The 18,866-nt window shown below is 40.3% G+C and overlaps 1 protein-coding gene across 4 annotated transcripts in view; it reads right to left on the bottom strand.

Annotated features, from left to right (window-relative positions):
- The window catches only part of LOC125230981 (Ig-like and fibronectin type-III domain-containing protein 1), a 375,479-nt gene that overhangs the window by 7,344 nt on the left and 349,269 nt on the right, over nucleotides 1-18,866 (bottom strand). For all 4 annotated transcript variants that reach the window (XM_048136304.1, XM_048136305.1, XM_048136302.1 and 1 more), the window contains 8 exons: nucleotides 9,483-9,684; nucleotides 8,755-8,860; nucleotides 7,954-8,094; nucleotides 7,346-7,524; nucleotides 4,566-4,733; nucleotides 3,263-3,386; nucleotides 1,978-2,179; nucleotides 1,009-1,181 (listed from right to left, as the gene is read on the bottom strand). In XM_048136304.1, the coding sequence (XP_047992261.1) occupies nucleotides 1,009-1,181; nucleotides 1,978-2,179; nucleotides 3,263-3,386; nucleotides 4,566-4,733; nucleotides 7,346-7,524; nucleotides 7,954-8,094; nucleotides 8,755-8,860; nucleotides 9,483-9,684 (1,295 nt within the window). The remainder of the gene's footprint in view (nucleotides 1-1,008; nucleotides 1,182-1,977; nucleotides 2,180-3,262; nucleotides 3,387-4,565; nucleotides 4,734-7,345; nucleotides 7,525-7,953; nucleotides 8,095-8,754; nucleotides 8,861-9,482; nucleotides 9,685-18,866) is intronic.

Below are 18,866 nucleotides of genomic sequence, written 5' to 3' on the forward strand. Positions count from 1 at the left end.
AACTTCGCTGGCACTTTGGCGTCGTTGTCTAGGCTACTATCAATATCAATACTCAGTAAGATACACTTACCAGCCTCATTAGCAGCCTTCACGACACACTCATACCGCACGTCATCTTGTAAACCTGTGAGCACGACACTGGTTTCGCTGGTGTCCAACTTCTCTGGCACTTTGGCGTCGTTGTCTAGGCTAGTATCAATATCAATACTCAGTAAGATACACTTACCAGCCTCATTAGCAGCCTTCACGACACACTCATACCGCACGTCATCTTGTAACCCTGTGAGCACGACACTGGTTTCGCTGGTGTCCAACTTCTCTGGCACTTTGGCGTCGTTGTCTAGGCTACTATCAATATCAATACTCAGTAAGATACACTTACCAGCCTCATTAGCAGCCTTCACGACACACTCATACCGCACGTCATCTTGTAACCCTGTGAGCACGACACTGGTTTCGCTGGTGTCCAACTTCGCTGGCACTTTGGCGTCGTTGTCTAGGCTACTATCAATATCAATACTCAGTAAGATACACTTACCAGCCTCATTAGCAGCCTTCACGACACACTCATACCGCACGTCATCTTGTAACCCTGTGAGCACGACACTGGTTTCGCTGGTGTCCAACTTCTCTGGCACTTTGGCGTCGTTGTCTAGGCTAGTATCAATATCAATACTCAGTAAGATACACTTACCAGCCTCATTAGCAGCCTTCACGACACACTCATATCGCACGTCGTCTTGTAACCCTGTGAGCACGACACTTGTTTCGCTGGTGTCCAACTTCTCTGGCACTTTGGCGTCGTTGTCTAGGCTAGTATCAATATCAATACTCAGTAAGATACACTTACCAGCCTCATTAGCAGCCTTCACGACACACTCATACCGCACATCGTCTTGTAACCCTGTGAGCACGACACTAGTTTCGCTGGTGTCCACAACTTCTCTGGCACTTTGGCGTCGTTGTCTAGGCTAGTATCAATATCAATACTCAGTAAGATACACTTACCAGCCTCATTAGCAGCCTTCACGACACACTCATACCGCACGTCGTCTTGTAACCCTGTGAGCACGACACTTGTTTCGCTGGTGTCCAACTTCTCTGGCACTTTGGCGCCGTACGCGCGCCAGAACACCCGGTACAGGTAGACTGTCTGCGGATTCTTCGCTGGTGGCTCCCAGCTAAGGACAGAAAGAGATAATTGTTATAAATTAGTAACTGTGTTCATAAAAAGCGCTGGTGGCCCAGCGGTAAGAGCGTTCGACTTTCAATCCGGAGGTCGCGGGTTCGAACCCGGGTTCGTACCAGAGAATTTTTCGGAACTTATGTCCGAAATGTCATTTGAATATTTGATATTTGCCAGTCGCTTTTCAGTCAAGGAAAACATCGTGAGGAATCCGGACTAATTTCAATAAGGCCTTTCGGGTTGGAAGGTCAGATGGCAGTCGCTTTAGTAAAACTAGTGCCTATGCCTAATCTTATGATTAGTTGTCAAAGCGGACCCCAGGCTCCCATGAGCCGCGGCGAATGCCGGGATAACGCAAGGAGGATGATGATGAGTAACGTGTGTTCATAACGTCATAATTTACTATACAAAATGACAAAAAAATACGAAATTTTTTATTTGAAAAATACACAAGTACCTATTATACGACACAATTGACATGTCTAGCTTGTATTTTGTGGGCAAATAATGTGAGACATTAAAATAGATTTTTAACCCCCGACGCAAAAACGACGGGGTGTTATAAGTTTGACGTGTCTGTGTGTGTGTCTGTCTGTCTGTCTGTGTGTGTGTCTGTCTGTGGCATCGTAGCTCCCGAACGCATGAACCGATTTGGATTTAGTTTTTTTCGTCTGAAAGCTGAGTAAGTCGGGAGTGTTCTTAGCCATGTTTCATGAAAATCGGTCAACTATGTCGCGGTCGGGGGTTTTTTCAAAATTTTAATTTTGTGGTTAGGTTATTATAAAACGAACCTGAGGAGGACAGCGTGTGGTGTAGGAGCAGCGTGCGCCTTCAGGTTCCTCGGTGGGCCAGGCAACCTTGCGCCGGAGTCGCGGAAGCACGCTAACGCACGACGAGCGTGTTGCAATGCGCATGAGCGTGCGACAGTGCCACCTCGGCAGAGTTCCAAGCAGTTGCGAGGGACGCCCCACGACGCGCAGCAGCTGCGGTGATCTGCGCAAATTATATAAGTAAACGGACGAAAATGAAAAATGGGTAAAGAGGGAGTCAGCTAACATTAACTACAAAGGACTATCTGGCTAGAACGGTATAGGAAGGCAATGTGTGTTTCTATAGAAGTTACGTGACATTGACACATTGTCCCGTTGCGTCCTGTATCATTCGTTAGTTAAGTCGGACTAGTAATGTAGAAATTGCAGAACAATACCAAAAAGCGGAAACATTCTTGAGAATGTTCGCTGAACATTCCTGCAACATGCAATTTATTGTTTAAACGAGAGAATATACTTGAAATAAAGTTTAAATGGGCATAATATAAAACTATATGTTATTATACATATAATATTGTCTATTACAGTTACCTATTTTGGTAATAAGTGATAAGTTACCAATAAGTTGCTTAAATTCTCACTATACTTCAGGGAACATTTCGACTTTCAGACTTCACAGTTTTAGTCCCGACTTTTTTAAATTAGGTACCGAACTATTATTTCTTGATGCCTGTTTTTGGTCATGTCAATATATATACAAAAAAAAAAACAACATAAAAACAAAAAGATCGCTGTCAGGATCGAACCTGAGAACATCGGCATACGAAGCCAGCGCACTACCATGGGACTACGTCTTGACTTGCTGAGTTTGACGAAATTATGGTATAAACTACGAAGTTACTAAGTATTCTGATAAATTCTCGTTCTCGAGAACATTCTCAGAAGTTACCGAAAATTCTCATGAGGAATGTTCTGAAACTTTGGAAACTTCTCGTCCGTGCATTGCTAAGTCGGACTGATTTACAGTTAAATTATTACGTGGTTATGTACATCAAAAAGGGGGTTTGGGTAATTGTCGTAATTTGAGGAATACGTTGCTCCTACCCAGGATATAAGAATTTTGTACAGAGAAGAGATGTGTGACAGGCCACACGTTGTAATTCTTAACCTGTATTCAGTAACATCGACTGCTCCTTTAGTCTCCACATCAGAGAAATGGATCGGGGCAGTTTTTTTCTACGGCCCTATTTGGGACTCTGTCAAGTCCTAAGGGAAAAGGGGAGTTTGAAGTCCTCTCTGAACTTACCTGATCCGTCAGCAGCACACTTCATGAGCTTGTCGAAGTCGTTCATGCACTCTGGCCGGTCCATGATGTTGTCCATGTCCAGGTGGAAGCTGCAAGCGTCGATACAGGCTGATGACACGTTCATCTGCAACAAAAGACAAGGTTAAATTTTCACCCGGTTTGATATCATCGTGAGGGTTGTTTATAATAAAATTATATGTCAATTTAACACATTCTACTATATTTAACTCCTCATTATGTAAGAAACGGTCTAACTGTATGAAGAAGTCAACTGGCGGCGTGCAGTCCACGTGGTTTATGACCGCATTCAGTGGAGACACGCTACTTGTGGTCGCGATAATCAGCATTGAGGGAACGAGGAAGAAAAAGAAGAAGAACTCCTCAATTAAAAATAAAAGTTCGTATCAAGGAGTATTTAGGAGTGGAAATAGTTATTTGTTATACAAGGGGGCAAAGTTGTATTTTAACGCCGAGTGTGGATTGAAAAACGAGCAAGTGAAAGGATTCTATAGTTGAACCACGAGCGAAGCGAGTGGTTCGAGAACCAAATCCTGAACTTGCGAGTTTTTTTATCACACGAGAAGTAAAATACATTTGCACCCGAGTGTTACACAAAACTTTTCCCTCACTAAGTATAGCGAGGAAATTACAACGCAAAAAATGCGTTTGTCGCTGCTTCCAGTAGTTCCACAGGTGGTAAATCATCTTTATTACTAGATTCACCTACTTTTAAAGCAATTTTAAAGCAGTTAATTTGACTTTATTCGAGGTCAAATTACTTTACCCACTAGTGGATAAAATGCGTTTTTACCCGCTGGTATTAAAGGACAAAACACATGTTTCCGAGCTAGTGAGGTGAAAAATTGTTTAGTCTGTTGCTGTAGGTAATTTTTTTTGCAGGAGTTTTATTTAAATGCTTTTATTTGATTTTTTCTTGTCTTACCTGAGTACAACACTCTGTAAAATTATGATGCGGTGTAGTGGGCCTCAGTCGCACTGAGACCGGTCGCAGAGTCTTCCCGAAAGCGTTCTCGGCGTGACAGAAGTAGTCTCCCTCGTCCGTGTCTGTTATCTTCTTTATTATTATTAGATCAATGAGTCTAACTTAGTCTCACGCGTCGTACCTGAGTACAACACTCCGTGACGTTATGATGTGGTGTAGTGGGCCTCAGTCGCACTGAGACGGGTCGCAGAGTCTTCCCGAAAGCGTTCTCGGCGTGACAGAAATAGTCTCCCTCGTCCGTGTCTGTTATCTTCTTTATTATTATTAGATAAATGAGTAACTTAGTCTCACGCATCATACCTGAGTACAACACTCCGTGACGTTATGATGTGGTGTAGTGGGCCTCAGTCGCACTGAGACCGGTCGCAGAGTCTTCCCGAAAGCGTTCTCGGCGTGACAGAAGTAGTCTCCCTCGTCCGTGTCTGCTATCTTTTTTATTATTAGACGCATCGTGTATTTCGTTGGTTCCTGTGAAAAGGTATTGATATATAATAATTTGTTTTAAACAATTGAATATTTTATTAGAATGAATAACACAATCCACTATTACATATTTGTATTAAATGAGGAAAATAAAGTTTTTGCCACTTTGTACCTACAGATCTAAGACAATAATAAATTATTTATTCTGTCATACATTTACGAACCTAGATGCGATATAAATGAAAACAAAACGTAAATACAAGCAAAAATTTCACTTTGGTACTGACACATCGGATCCGTATCGTATCTAGAGCCAATATTTGACGTAACTTAAGCTCGAATCGCGATAATTACAGTAATCACAAGCAAATTAAACAGTCTTAAAGACATCCCAGTTCACAAGGAAACATGAATAGGAATGAGATTAGAAGATTAGCATAAGATCAAATAAATATCCGCCATAATCGACGAAGAATTAGCATTTAAATGGAGTTCAAGTTAGTAATTTGGAATCTTAACTCGAACTTAACAGGGTTGGAACACTATCTGCAGTGAGAACGTGTAGAATAGTGATGTTTATGAGTCCGTTGAGTCTGCTCTGAGTCTCGACTCTCGTTTATAGACTCATAAAACTTAAGATTCAAGTTGGCATAACTGACATGACTTTTCTTATTTTATGTTGTCTTTAATTCATTTGGGAGCTCAAAAAAACGTTAATTGTGTCGCTTAACTTCAAACCTGGGTAAATCCAATTTTGAAGTTAAGCGACACAATTGGTCGGTTGACACATTTTTTTTTTACACTATCTACTTCACAAAAAAATCTTGGAGGAATTGTTATTTGAAAGCTCCTCTGGAGTTAGGTTTTAAGAAACTGAAAAGAACAAAAAGACTAGGATTTTTTTAAAACGCAGAAATTCACAAACTCAAGTCTAGTTCTACAAGAGAAGACTAAAGACTCGAGTTACTTCCAACCCTAGTAGAGGATCCGCCAAGTATGAGTTAATAAGGTTAAAGCGAAGTTGATGAGATATTTAATGGAGTATAATTCTAATTTACTGGGCTGTACAATCGGAATGAACTCGTTTTCCTGTATTATTGAGATCGTTTTCCGCGAACATTTTAATTAACATTTGGAAACTAAAGAAGCTACGTGAAGCTTGAGCAGTTTTGTCTTTTCAGGGTACGTAGCCGTACGAAAACGAAACGCCGCGAAAGGTAGTCTGGCTCTGTCACGCCAATACGCAAGAGCGATAGGGACAGATATACGAGCGTTTCGTTTCGTGAGCGTTTGTGCCATTCCGCTACGTACCCAGCGTACGCCTTTCGGTCATACTGGCAAGAGTTTATGGGGTGTGATGCCCTGCCCTACATGACGATTATAAGTTTAGTATGAATACGAATTGATATTACACAGATTGTTATGTCAATGTGTCACAGATCGTTATGTGAAATATCCTCCTTGCGTTATCCCGGCATTTGCCGCGGCTTCATGGAAGCCTGGGGTCCGTTGTTACAACTAATCCCAAGATTTGGCATAGGCACTAGTTTTACGAAAGCGACTGCCATCTGACCTTCCAACCCAAAGGGTAATTGGGCCTTATTGGAATTAGTTCGGTTTCCTCACGATGTTTTCCTTCACCGAAAAGCGACTGGCAAATATCAAATGACATTTCCCACATAAGTTCCGAAAAACTCATTGGTACGAGCCGGGGTTCGAACCCGCGACTTCTGGATTGAAAGTCGCACGCTCTTACCGCTAGGCCACCAGCGCTTCTTTAACAATAAAACATATATTATGACAACTATATAGTTTTTTTTTTTAATTAAGTCTCATACTTATTCCTAAAACATTGTAGTAGAAGGAATTTCGTGAATTCATAGTTATAAATTTATAATACATATTTATATTTTTTTTAGTAGAAAACTTCTATCAAAAATATGAAACAGAGTCAAATAAAATATCGCACACTTCTCGAAATAAATTAAGTCCAACCAAAACAGCTAGATGGAAGAAAAATGAGTTAAAACCCGACAGCTCAGCCTTCATGTCCAGAAAAAGCAATTACAGCTGTCAGAGCATTTTTTAATAGACTTCAAAAAAGTGGATAGAATAGATTTCCGGACAGCCAGTCTAGCTCAAGTGACAATCGTTGACGCCACGCGGCGATCGAATCGCAGTCTGGCTCTGTCGTGCCGCTACAGAAGAGCGATAGGGAGGGCTAGCTACGAAGAGTGACAGAATGTGATTGGTTAGGTAACTTATTTTGTTCGTACTTTGATTATAATTGTTCTTGTCAAAAAATACTGGTAATAATATGATACTATGAGTACTATTTACGTTTGTGAGAAAAATCTGATTGAATAACATTTGATGAATGTTAGTTATACTTGTAGTCAATTTACTAATATATGGTATCATTGACGAGGGGAACTAGGTACTAGCATGAATAGTTAATAGCAGCAGTATCGTATAGTTGGGCACTTGAGTCCATCCATACCTGGAGTTCGTCTGTTGGGGTCTCTCCAGAAAGCGATGGTATGCTTGGGCAAGGCTTCTACCCTGCACTCTAGGATCACTGAATCCCAATGTTCGTTCAAATTTAGCTATGCAACAAGATTAAAAAGGTAAAGTTAAGTAAAAAATAAAGGACGTACCTCAGGATCCGCAAGCAACTGTATAGTATAGTTAGGTCCGTCGATGACTGGGGTCCGGCCGTTGGGGTCTCTCCAGAAAGCGATGGTAGGCTTGGGCAGGGCCTCGACCCTGCACTCCAGGATCACGGAGTCACCGGCGGCGGCCATTGTGATGCCTGAGGCTTGGATTGTTGGTACGTCTGCAGGCAAACAATCACGATGTAGACTTTTTATACACTGTGTTCACCGGGAACTCAAAAATTTAAACGTTCTTGGTTATTTTTTAAGGAATTCCTAGAAACTTTTACGGGGTCCAGCAGGAACGTGATTTCCAATGCGACTAGAACCGCATATTTGAGCACAGTTAGCGACGCCTTGTGAAAACGATCACTAACGAACGCAGATGGGACAGTTGGATGTGTTTTTTTTGCACGTTTTCTGAATAATTAACTCAATCTTGTTAGAAATGACGGCAAGAGTGCGGTGCGATCACTGTACAGGACAGTTGTCGTTGTCATCATCTCACACGACTCTTTTCGTCGCTTTGTAAAAGCACCAATTCCTATTTTCTAGCAAATAAAACAAACAGCAAACAAAGGGGCAAAAGTTAGGCGAATGTAAGGACTTACGCGAAATATTGATCTTCCTTGAAGCCTGCATTGGTGTGCCATAGCCGTTGTCGGCATAGCACGAGATCTGGTCCATGTCTCGGGTGACGTTGTGTATTACGGTCACCATATGTCTCGTCTCCACTTGGCGAATCAGGTGACCTAAACAAAAAAAAAACATGAATTTCGTTTACACGCGTTCTTTCGCTTAAAAGTTGCCAGCTGTTGATAAAACAGCCAAGCTCGTTTCACTGTTAATATTGAAAGAAAATGGAAAATGTATAGCATAATTCAGAAGTGGCTAATACTTACTCATTATTTTTTATAAATCATATTGTAAAAAAATGTTTGCTAGAGTTTTTATCCTCTGTTAGAATATCACAGACAACAGAAGTTAGAATATCAGAAATCAGAGGAGGAAAGCTGCCCAGTGTGGTGACGGGTTAAGAATTTCACCACCCCCTTTCTTCCCGTGGGTGTCGTAGAAGGCGACTGTGGGATATGGCCGATATGGGTTAAATTGTGGCGTAGGCGAGAGGCTGGCAACCTGTCACTGCAATGTCACAGTTTTGTTTTCTTTCAACCCCTTATTTGCCAAGAGTGGCACTGAAACCTGAGTAGTTTCATGTGTTCTGCCTATCCCTTCATGGGACACAGGCGTGATTGTATGTATGTATGTATGTATGAAAGCTGCCCAGGCCTAATGCTAGCCTAATGTTTTCGGAACGCGGTTTCAAAGACTTTAAATGGTCTTCAAGTAGCTGAATGATTAGTTCACTACATTAAAAAATTGACATTGGAATCTTGGAGTTATTCACTTACCAGAGATGTAAAGCGAGATGGTGGGCGTAGGAGTTCCCATGGCGATGCAGAGGATGGTCATGCTGGAGCCTTCCACCACCAGGTTCACGGGGTTCACAGTCGGGGGCTACATGAAACAGAAACATTTTTGCTAATTAGCTCATTAGCTGGGGCCTGGGGGCTGGACAAAAAAATTGACCACGTGACTCCCACCAATGAAGAAAAATTGGAATTTGTGCATGTACAAATGTACATGTACTTGTACATCTGAGATGTTCCGAGTTTTTACGGAGTTGCTAGCGCTTATACCTACTAAGGCTATTTCAGTGTCCAGTTAGCACAGACACAAACAATAAGGCCTGATTTAGACGGCGCGCGAACTCGCATGCAATTTTAGTTACATTGCGAGCCGTTGAGGCTACATACAATTTTGCCCAGTCATCAAATATCGCAATGTAATAAAACTCGTATGCGAGTTTTCGAATCTTCTCAATGGGCCCTAAGGATTGTTTAAGAGCATGTAGGCATTGTATTCAGATTACAAAGAAATAGAAGATTTTTTGGTCACGAAACGACATAGCACATTTTTAAATTAACAGTTTTTAGTGCCCCTTACCTCGATATACGCTGGATAAGCAGCCTACTGAGTGTTAGGGGTCAGCTTCTTGGCCATAGCCAAGGACTGTTGTGTTGATCATTGTCACGTTGCCTTGTCCGTGTTAATACAAGGATCAGTAGGTCTCCCTTACCTCGACATACGCTGGATAAGCAGGGTCAGTCCATGCCAGAAGCGTCTCCGAAGGCATCGAGTCCCCAGCAGCAGCATGCGCCTTTACCCAGCACACATATTGTGTGTTCGGAGTGAGTTTCTCCAGGGTGTGGCCAGGGACTGTTGTGTTGATCATCGTTACGTTGCCCTGGCCGAGTTGGGTGGGTGACTTGTAGTACAATCTGTAACAATGGCCTACTGTTATTTTGTGTTATTGGGAAGTGCTATAAATTTGGCTAAATCACAAAAACCGTAGGTATACTTTCCAATTAGCTCATCTGTGCTCACCATGCCTATTCAAGTCAGCAATAAAATCAAACTTCATCGATAAAAAGTTTTTGATGGTTTAGCTTATCAAAAGGATATATGTTTCGACATAATTATTATGTCGAAGACGATAGCAAATCATTTTACAGAAACTGTAGAGGTTTAATTGGAAACGTTTGCCATACTTCTGACGAATTGTTTATTCGTTACTTTTGATGCTGTTATTCCGAGTACATAAGTCCCGACCGGACCGGCCTGGCGCAGTCGGTAGTGACCCTGCCTGCTACGCCGCGGTCCCGGGTTCGAATCCCGGTAAGGGCATTTATTTGTGTGTTGAGCACAGATATTTGTTCCTGAGTCATGGATGTTTTCTACGTATATAAGTATTTATATATTATATATATCGTTGTCTGAGTACCCACAACACAAGCCTTCTTGAGCTTACCGTGGGCCTCAGTCAATCTGTGTAAAAATGTCCTATAATATTTATTTATTTATTTATTTATTTATAAGTAGCGATTATACCTAGTACATAATTATGTTTGTCCTACTTGACATGATGTTTGTTTCATGAATTCATGATCATAAATCAAATGAACTTCAAATCGGTGCTTTACTTAGGCAGCGGTTTCTGTACATCATTTTCATTAACCTCAATATCAAAATTTATGGTAACCCTAAAGTTACCCTAGTGTCTAGTGCCACAGTATAATAAAAAGTACTATCCTACAGTATGGCCACTCCTGCTCCCCGCTGAAATCGCCGCCCACCCCCTCTCGGTTACCTGACAGTTACCGCCTGTCAAAAACGCGAACAGTCGACCTGTCATATGTCACTCATACAAGCATAGTACGCGTTCACCTACACGAGCTTAGACTGTGTGCTAGGAACGAGCCTCTTTCATATATTTGATCGCTAGTGTCCGAGATGTGCTAGTGCAGAGTGTTGGTAACTTCGAGTCCGGGCGAAATAAGCGAGTTTTACAGAATCTTTAAATGCAGTTTTGTTTCTTTTTAAAAATACAGGAATGTCTTTTTTTAACACGCCAGGTTGAGAATTTAAAGTACTTTCCCTTCAGGGCCCGACTTATCTTTCCAACCTGTATACCCCTTACCTAAATCCATACTAATATTATAAATGGGAAAGTGTGTGTGTCTGTTTGTTTGTCTGTCTTTCACGGAAAAACCGAGCAACGAATCGACGTGATTTTTTAGGTGGAGATAGTTGAAGGGATGGAGAGTGACTTAGGCTACTTTTTTCTCTTTCTAACGCGAGCGAAGCCGCGGGCAAAAGCTAGTGCTAAATAAATTTTGAATTTTAATGACATAATTATGTAAATAGTATTTTATGCAATAGGCGTTTAAAGGAGGTCAAAAAAGACGAGTGGCGTGGGTAACAATTTGAGGCGAAGCCGAAAATTGTTATTAAAACGCCACGAGAATTTTTTGACTCAGTTAAACACCGTTGCATACAATACTTTTTCTACGACCATGCACTTAGTTTTTCATTGTTTTCTTGAATAATTTTCGTGAAATTCACACTGTTATTTTGACGCAAAGGTTTGCACTGTCAGCTCAGCTGCCCAAGCAAAGCCTTCCCGCGAACGCGCGCAGTATCGTTATAACAATGCGTTGCCATGGTTACAGAGCCAAACAATGCGTTTTCAGTTTTTTCGATACTGCGCGCATGCGCTGAAAGCCGTCGGACGCTGGCTTTGGGAATAGACTTTTATGTAGGGTTTTAAAGATCTATGCACGACCCTGTAAATGACGAATAACAGTTCGGGAGTAGAAAAAATTTATAATTATATTACAACCCGCTAGCAAACTCACGATCGTATTCAGCTCTGGTGTAAAGCCGTATCTATTACAGCTTACCACAACTAAATTGTTCCCTAAATTTAATCAACTTCCTAGTATTTGGTCTCAAACTGTGCTACTCGACACGAACCCTAATCAATTAGCTTACAACTCTCCAGTCCAGTGTGCGTAGCCGAATGCACAAACGCTCACGATAATATCTCTTTCGTAGCTATCTATCTCTATCGCTCTTGCATATTGGCGCGACAGAGCCAGACTACATTTGCGGCGTTTCGCATCGCAGAAATGCCATTCGACTACGGGGCCAGTTTCCATGAAATATATCGAAGCGGCAAAGGCGCTCACAAATATCTCAATGCACTCTAACGTCTTGACAATAAGGCGTGTAGTTATCTATGAGAGTCTTAGCTACTCTGGTGCCGTAGCCGAATGGCATTTCTCCGACGCGAAACGAAAATGAAATCCCGCGAAAGGTAGTCTGGCTCTGTCGCGCCAATACGCAAGAGCGATAGAGATAGATATCTACGAGCGTTTCGTTTCGTGAGCGTTTCGTGAGTGTGCCATTCGGCTACGCACCCTGGTATATTTGATGGCGGACTTCAGTAGTTAGGTATTGGTGGCATCTTATTCGGCTTACCAACTTTATGATTTAGTCGGCAACGTAGTTCATGTCGGGGTGATTCTGATCTGATTTAATTATCTAAATATAAAAAAGAAGAAACTGACTGACTGACTGATATATCAACGCACAGCCGTAACCGCAGGTCCTAGAAATTCCAAATTTTGCACGTAAATTCCTTACAAGATGAAGAGGAGCTCCTGTCAAATGGGGGCTAGATTAGATTAGTACGCGGGCGAAGCCGCAGGAAACAGTTAGTGTTTAATATGTAATCCAGGGCGAAATTTACTCATGAAGTAAAATTATGGAAACGGATTATATTTTGTAATGAAAAGTCGATATTTATTACTTATATAAATTAATTATAGGTACTCGATATAATCCGTTTTCATAAATCAATTTCTTAAGGTAATTTATTTTTCGCAATCTTTGAAGTTTCTCGTTGGTATCACGTATTATTACATCCAACCGAAGATATCAAAAATGTAAGTAATATGGAAAATTAAATAAAGAGATATTGAGTAACGACGCTCAAATAACATAATGTATTGAAATTTCTATAGGGAAGGTACTGGTCTACCTCTATTTAATATTTTTTGATGAATACTCTTGCATGTTAAATTGTATTTTGTTATTTAATACATGTAACGTTTTGAAAAGAAGTAGCCCGCCGTTTTTTGCCGGTCCCATAGTGGATAATACCCCCCTCCAACTCAGGGGGGACTGTAATCTTCTCGAGGCTGAGGCGTAGGGTTAGAGCCGGCGTAGTTTTATTTGACGTTCATATGTGCATTGTGATACTTGAAAAATAAATACCTGGTATTATCATTCGTGGTAAACGGGTGATGTCACCCAATGACCACGAAAGCTAGTGTTCGAAACGTCGGGATGAATTATAAATTCATTATACGCGATATAATCCGTTTGCATAGTTATATTTCATTTTCAAAGCTGAAAAAACGGGATTGTTTATTAATTCTCTTGTATAAATGAATACCTGTCTCTAGAGAACCAAATATTACTTTGTCTTATCTGCTCAGCATACAACCAAGTCAAATACAATGTACAACCTTGTTACATTGAAAGTTTAATTACATGCAGAAGCTAGAATAGGGCGGCTAAGTTTGGAAGCTAGGCCATTGAATATGAACTGCGGGCAAATACAACTAGATCAAGAGCTGGTGACGGAAAATGGACAAGGACTTTGGAAAATAAGTAACTATAGGTGTCTACCAAATCTTGTCACTAAAAAGGCGCAAAATTCAAATTTTCTATGGGAATTAAATAACATTTTATATTTTACTAGCTTTTGCCCGCGGCTTCGCACGAGACAAAAAGTAGCCTATGTCACTCTCCATCCCTTCAACTAATCTACACTTAAAAAATCACGTCGATTCGTCGCTCCGTTTGGCCCTGAAAGACGGACAAACAAACAGGCACACACACTTTCCCATTTATAATATTAATATGGATTAAGTGTTATGGCTTGTCGATGAATTCGCCAACGATAAGGTTTAGGAAGGCACGCGTTTCATGAAGACAATTGGCCTCCTTCTCCTCTTTACTCCGTCTTCTACTCCGTTTTCCGGGCGTTTTTTTAACTTGGCCACATTTGATACTCTACCTACGACAAGAGAGACTCGTCACTGAACTTCAAGTCTATAACAGACTATACAAACTCTATAAACAGTGCCAGGCGACAACATTTTAAAGGCTGAATAAGGCAATACGGATGCGACAAATACGACCACAATTCTGGCAGGTGTATGAGTAGTATGCCCGTGGCGAATAGGTATACCGTTGATGTGGACTTAGTTTCTCTTAAATCATTGACAGTTTCCCGGGTCTCGCTCTTAGCCTACCCCTGTCTGTACAAGGCCTTATTTGCACCGTGTTTGGTAGTTTGCGAAGTTTCCACTTCGCAATTGTTTTATTTAACTTGGCTACGTTTGAAATTCGGCTGTTCCGGTAGACTGCAGTTAATATTTAACGCGAACGTTAAATAGCAGGTGAAGTGAGTTTTGTAGTTGTTTTAATGTGATTTTGAATATATCTGTAGTCCCAAGGACTTTATGTTACATCAATTTTCGACAGAATTGTCGTAAAATGAAAACAAGTTTTGTGTAGACCGAGGTAAATCAACTCACACGGTGAATCAGATCAGAATGAAGACCTGGGGGGTTACCATGACGTGCTAAAGCCGTTCAGTTTAGGTTGAGAGAGAGGCACGGAGCTATGTAACTGCTATAGCTCTGTCCCTTTCTGTTGATGCTTAAACATTAGGTAAGATATTCTTCTTTTGTATACTGTTACAATAACGCTGAATTTCATATATCGACCGATTATTCTTAGTACATACATACATACATACATACATACAATCACGCCTGTGTCCCATGAAGGGATAGGCAGAGCACATGAAACTACTCAGGTTTCAGTGCCACTCTTGGCAAATAAGGGGTTGAAAGAAAACGAAACTGTGACACTGCAGTGACAGGTTGCCAGCCTCTCGCCTACGCCACAATTTAACCCATATCCCACAGTCGCCTTCTACGACACCCACGGGAAGAAAGGGGGTGGTGAAATTCTTAGTACATAACTAAGAATAATCTGACCTGGCCCCCTAGCAGAATGGCATTTCTACGAAACGAAAACGAAACGCCGCGAAAGGTAGTCTGGCTCTGTCGCGCCAATTCGCAAGAGCGATAGAGATAGATATTTACGAGCGTTTCGTTTAGTGAGCGTTTCGTGAGCGTTTGTGCCATTCGGCTACGCACCCTGACTTCCCATTCGTCTACATTGATTCACGGCAATGATAAGCTTCCTGAGATATGTTGCGCAAGTAGCTACACTATGTGTCTCAAATCTGAAAAATAATAGTTATTTTGCAAGCATTTGGCATAAACGTAAACAAAGCCTAAAATAAAACACTAAACCGTTTTATAATGTGGCGTCAGTCTATTACCAGCGCCATTAAATTCCAGCCGCGTTCTAAAGTGCTACATGCAAAACCACTACAAATTTTAAAGTTTCAAATTCAGTTAGTTTCGTTATCCGCGCCGCTGAGCCTTTTCTGAATCTATGGCCCGATTCGAAGGTTAAGATACGTCAGAAGTTGGCTCTAGATGCGATATGGATCGGATATGTCATTGTCAATTAGGTTGTTTTTACCATGACAGATCAAATTCAACAAAAATCGCTGGTGACCTAGCGGTAACAGCGTGCGATTTTAATCCGGAAGCTTCGGGTTCAAACTCCGCCTCACCAATGAGTTTATAGGAATGTATCTATGAAATGTCGTTTTATATTTGCCAGTCGCTTTCTTGTGAAGAAAAACATTGTGACACTCTAGTTACTGCCTACGCTAAAACTGGAATTCGTTGCCAAAGCGGACTACGTGTTGTTATCTTATGAACTGTATCAAAATTCTGGGATAACGCAAAAAAAAAGAAGAATAAGTAATTCTGTTTTCCCCTCACTAGCTCGGAAACACGTGTTTTGTCCTTTAATACCAGCGGGTAAAAACGCATTTTATCCACTAGTGGGTAAAGTAATTTAACCTTGAATAAAGTCAAATTAACTGCTTTAAAATTGATAAAAGTAGGTGAATCTAGTAATAAAGATGATTTACCACCTGTGGAACTACTGGAAGCAGTGATAAACGCGTTTTTTGCGTCGTACTTTCCTCGCTAGAGTGAGGGGAAAAGTTTTGTGTTACACACGAGTGCAAATGTATTTTACTTCTCGTGTGTTGAAAAACTCGCAAGCTCAGGATTCTATTCTCAAACCACTCGCTTCGCTCGTGGTTCAACTATAGAATCCTCTCACTTGCTCGTTTTTCAATTCCACACTCGGCGTTAAAATACAACTTTGCCCCCTTGTATAACAAATAACTATTAAACAATTATTACTTCTGACATTGACATACCCAATCCATGCCATATCTAGAGATAGTTTTTGGCGTATCTTAAAGTTGTAACCAGGCCGGTAGTTATAGTTCGCTTCCAACTATTATTACTTATTTATTACTGGAGGTTTCGCTACTTAAGAGCTTATCTAAGTACGTTTAGTTTGAGCGGGTAGAATGGGTTTATTTAAGTAGTTTTTGACGACCGGTTTGGCCTAGCCAGGCCGCAGTCCCGGGTTCGAATCCCGGTAAAGGCATTTATTTGTGTGATGAGCACAGATATTTTGTTCCGGAGTCATGGATGTTTTCTATGTATATAAGTATGTATTCATCTATATAAGTATGTATATCGTCGCCTAGCACTCATAGCTTTGCTTAGTTTGGGGCTGGGTTGATCTGTGTAAGGTGTCCCCCAATATTTATTATTTACGATAAGCGACAATAATGTAATTAAATGGAAACATTTTATGCAACCGTTGTTTTAGAGAGGTCATGGTTTAAAATTTCATGGCTTATAATGCAGTAAAAATCATTGACAGTACCTATTTTCGAATAATCTTTTATAATTAAGAGTTTGAAATGTTTCACGGTTAGCCTTATAAGACTTATATTGAGTTATAAACTGAAATAAATGACATACTATAAGTCTTATGAATCTTACATACACTACAATCTTCGCTGGGCTCAGGTCTTAAATTTGAGTCTTTTTTTCTCCAGGTTGTTGACAATGGTGGAATATGTAAATATGTAACCCAAGTGTAAAAGCGGACTGTAGTTTGAATCGGATAAACTGCTGGTTTCTGCTCCATATTGTTTCAACTCCGAATTATGACTAATATATTAATGAAGAGGTGTTGCAGAGGTGTTAAATGATAAGCAAAGAAAGTGGTTTACAGTGAATACGTTGTGAGAGCGGAATAACGAACAGTAACAGACCGTAAGTTTTTGAAAGCTTTAAAGCTGTCAAATTTGAATTTTGAATATTGCCATAGGTAAATTTGTGCATAGATTATTTGAATTACATATTATTATGTGACTTTAAACAATATTGATATTTTATTTAAAAAATACAAATTGAATAAATAATGAATTACCATGAATGCTTAATGAATTAAAAATAATACAAATGATTTATAAATGCGTAATGTCAACTTGAATTAATACAATATTGAATATTTGAATGAAAGAATATGAAAATTGAATATATTATTTAACAATTATTATTTGAATTAAATTAAAAATTAATGAGTTATCAAAAATGAATATAAGAAAAAGGATTAAAAACTAGGGGTTTTTAAACGATTCTTAACATGCTCCCGCCTTGGAGTCTATGACTTCAACAATGTGTAGACAGGGAGAGGATGGAAGATGCTGAGAACCCGTGCGATGCCGTCGCTGCCATGGATACCTCCCGAAGTGTAGCTGCCACGAACCGGTGAAGTCTTGAAGGCTGCAATCTGTGCATGATTCATGGAAATAGTGGATCGCCCTATAAGGAAATGGGAAAGGAATGAAAAATGACTGAATTTACGTTGGATAGTAATTGCCGTTAGTTTGAATCAGTGTTAATGTATGTGAATGTGTGTAAATAATGTGAATGAATGAATCGGTGAGTCTCCTAGCCCCTGACAGTCTCTTGATACGTTGCCAATCAAGAGATGCACCGTCTTGCTGTTTAATAGAGGCCCTGCATGAAGGAATGTGAGTCGGTAATATTTGTATATGTACACAATAATGTGATGTATAAAACTGAGCAACCCTGGACTCTCAAGAACGTGACCGTAAATGGGGTTGCTCGGTGTTCCCACCACACGATTGGGATTGCATTTGTTAATGATATAGCCATCTGTCGGCGGCTCATTCGACTTAATGGATGATGTGGATTGCTCATCAGGATCAGTTTTTGTAAACTGCTCCTCACAAGCGTCTTGTTCTGGCGCCAAGCTGTGCCTGGGACCGATTGAATCTGACTCCCTACAAACCGGGACCTGAATATTTGAATTTAATGAAATGTCAGTAGCGGCTTTGCATATATTTGTGTGAAAGGTAGACTGCAAATTATGTGTTTTGCAGTCTACATTATTTTTCAAAGCCTGAGTCGACACTTGGATGGTAGAATTAGGCTTTGAGTATTTCTGAATTAGTACTTGAGCCGATGACATGCATGCGAAGTAGGCATCTTCGAAGAGAGCCAGCTCCTCTCCGATATCCTCTTCGACTGTGAACTCAGACAATATCCCAATATCTGTCTGTATTGAATCGAATTCGTCATAAATATTTCCTATCCTATCAAATCTTAATTTCAATTCAGCAAGCTGCAAATCGCTTAACTGTGGCTCGGCTGCTAAATTTGTAACAAACCTCTGAAAGGCTGTAAGTTTGCCTGTAATAATCTCACGCCTGTAAGTAAGTTTGTGTAAATCTGAGTCAAAAAACATTGTGACATAATAAATTAATTGAATTGCCTAAGAAAATAAATTTAAATAAAATGTCATGAATAAAATTTGCTATTCGAAAGTATCAGGCGCTCAAACTTAAATGCAAAGCTGATACGAGATGAGATGCACTGATGGTTATGTAATCACTTAATGAGTTTGTTTACACCTTACCGGCAATCTGCAGTTAGACATAAAATTGACCTAAAAACGTGTTCGCGTGAGATTAAAAGTGTTTAAAATTGAAATTAGACGTAGTGAATTATTGAAATGACTGTATTGATTAATGAAAAAAGTTAGGTATCAAGTTGAAAGT

Source organism: Leguminivora glycinivorella, chromosome 11 (assembly GCF_023078275.1).
Source record: "Leguminivora glycinivorella isolate SPB_JAAS2020 chromosome 11, LegGlyc_1.1, whole genome shotgun sequence".
Lineage (NCBI taxonomy): Eukaryota > Metazoa > Arthropoda > Insecta > Lepidoptera > Tortricidae > Leguminivora > Leguminivora glycinivorella.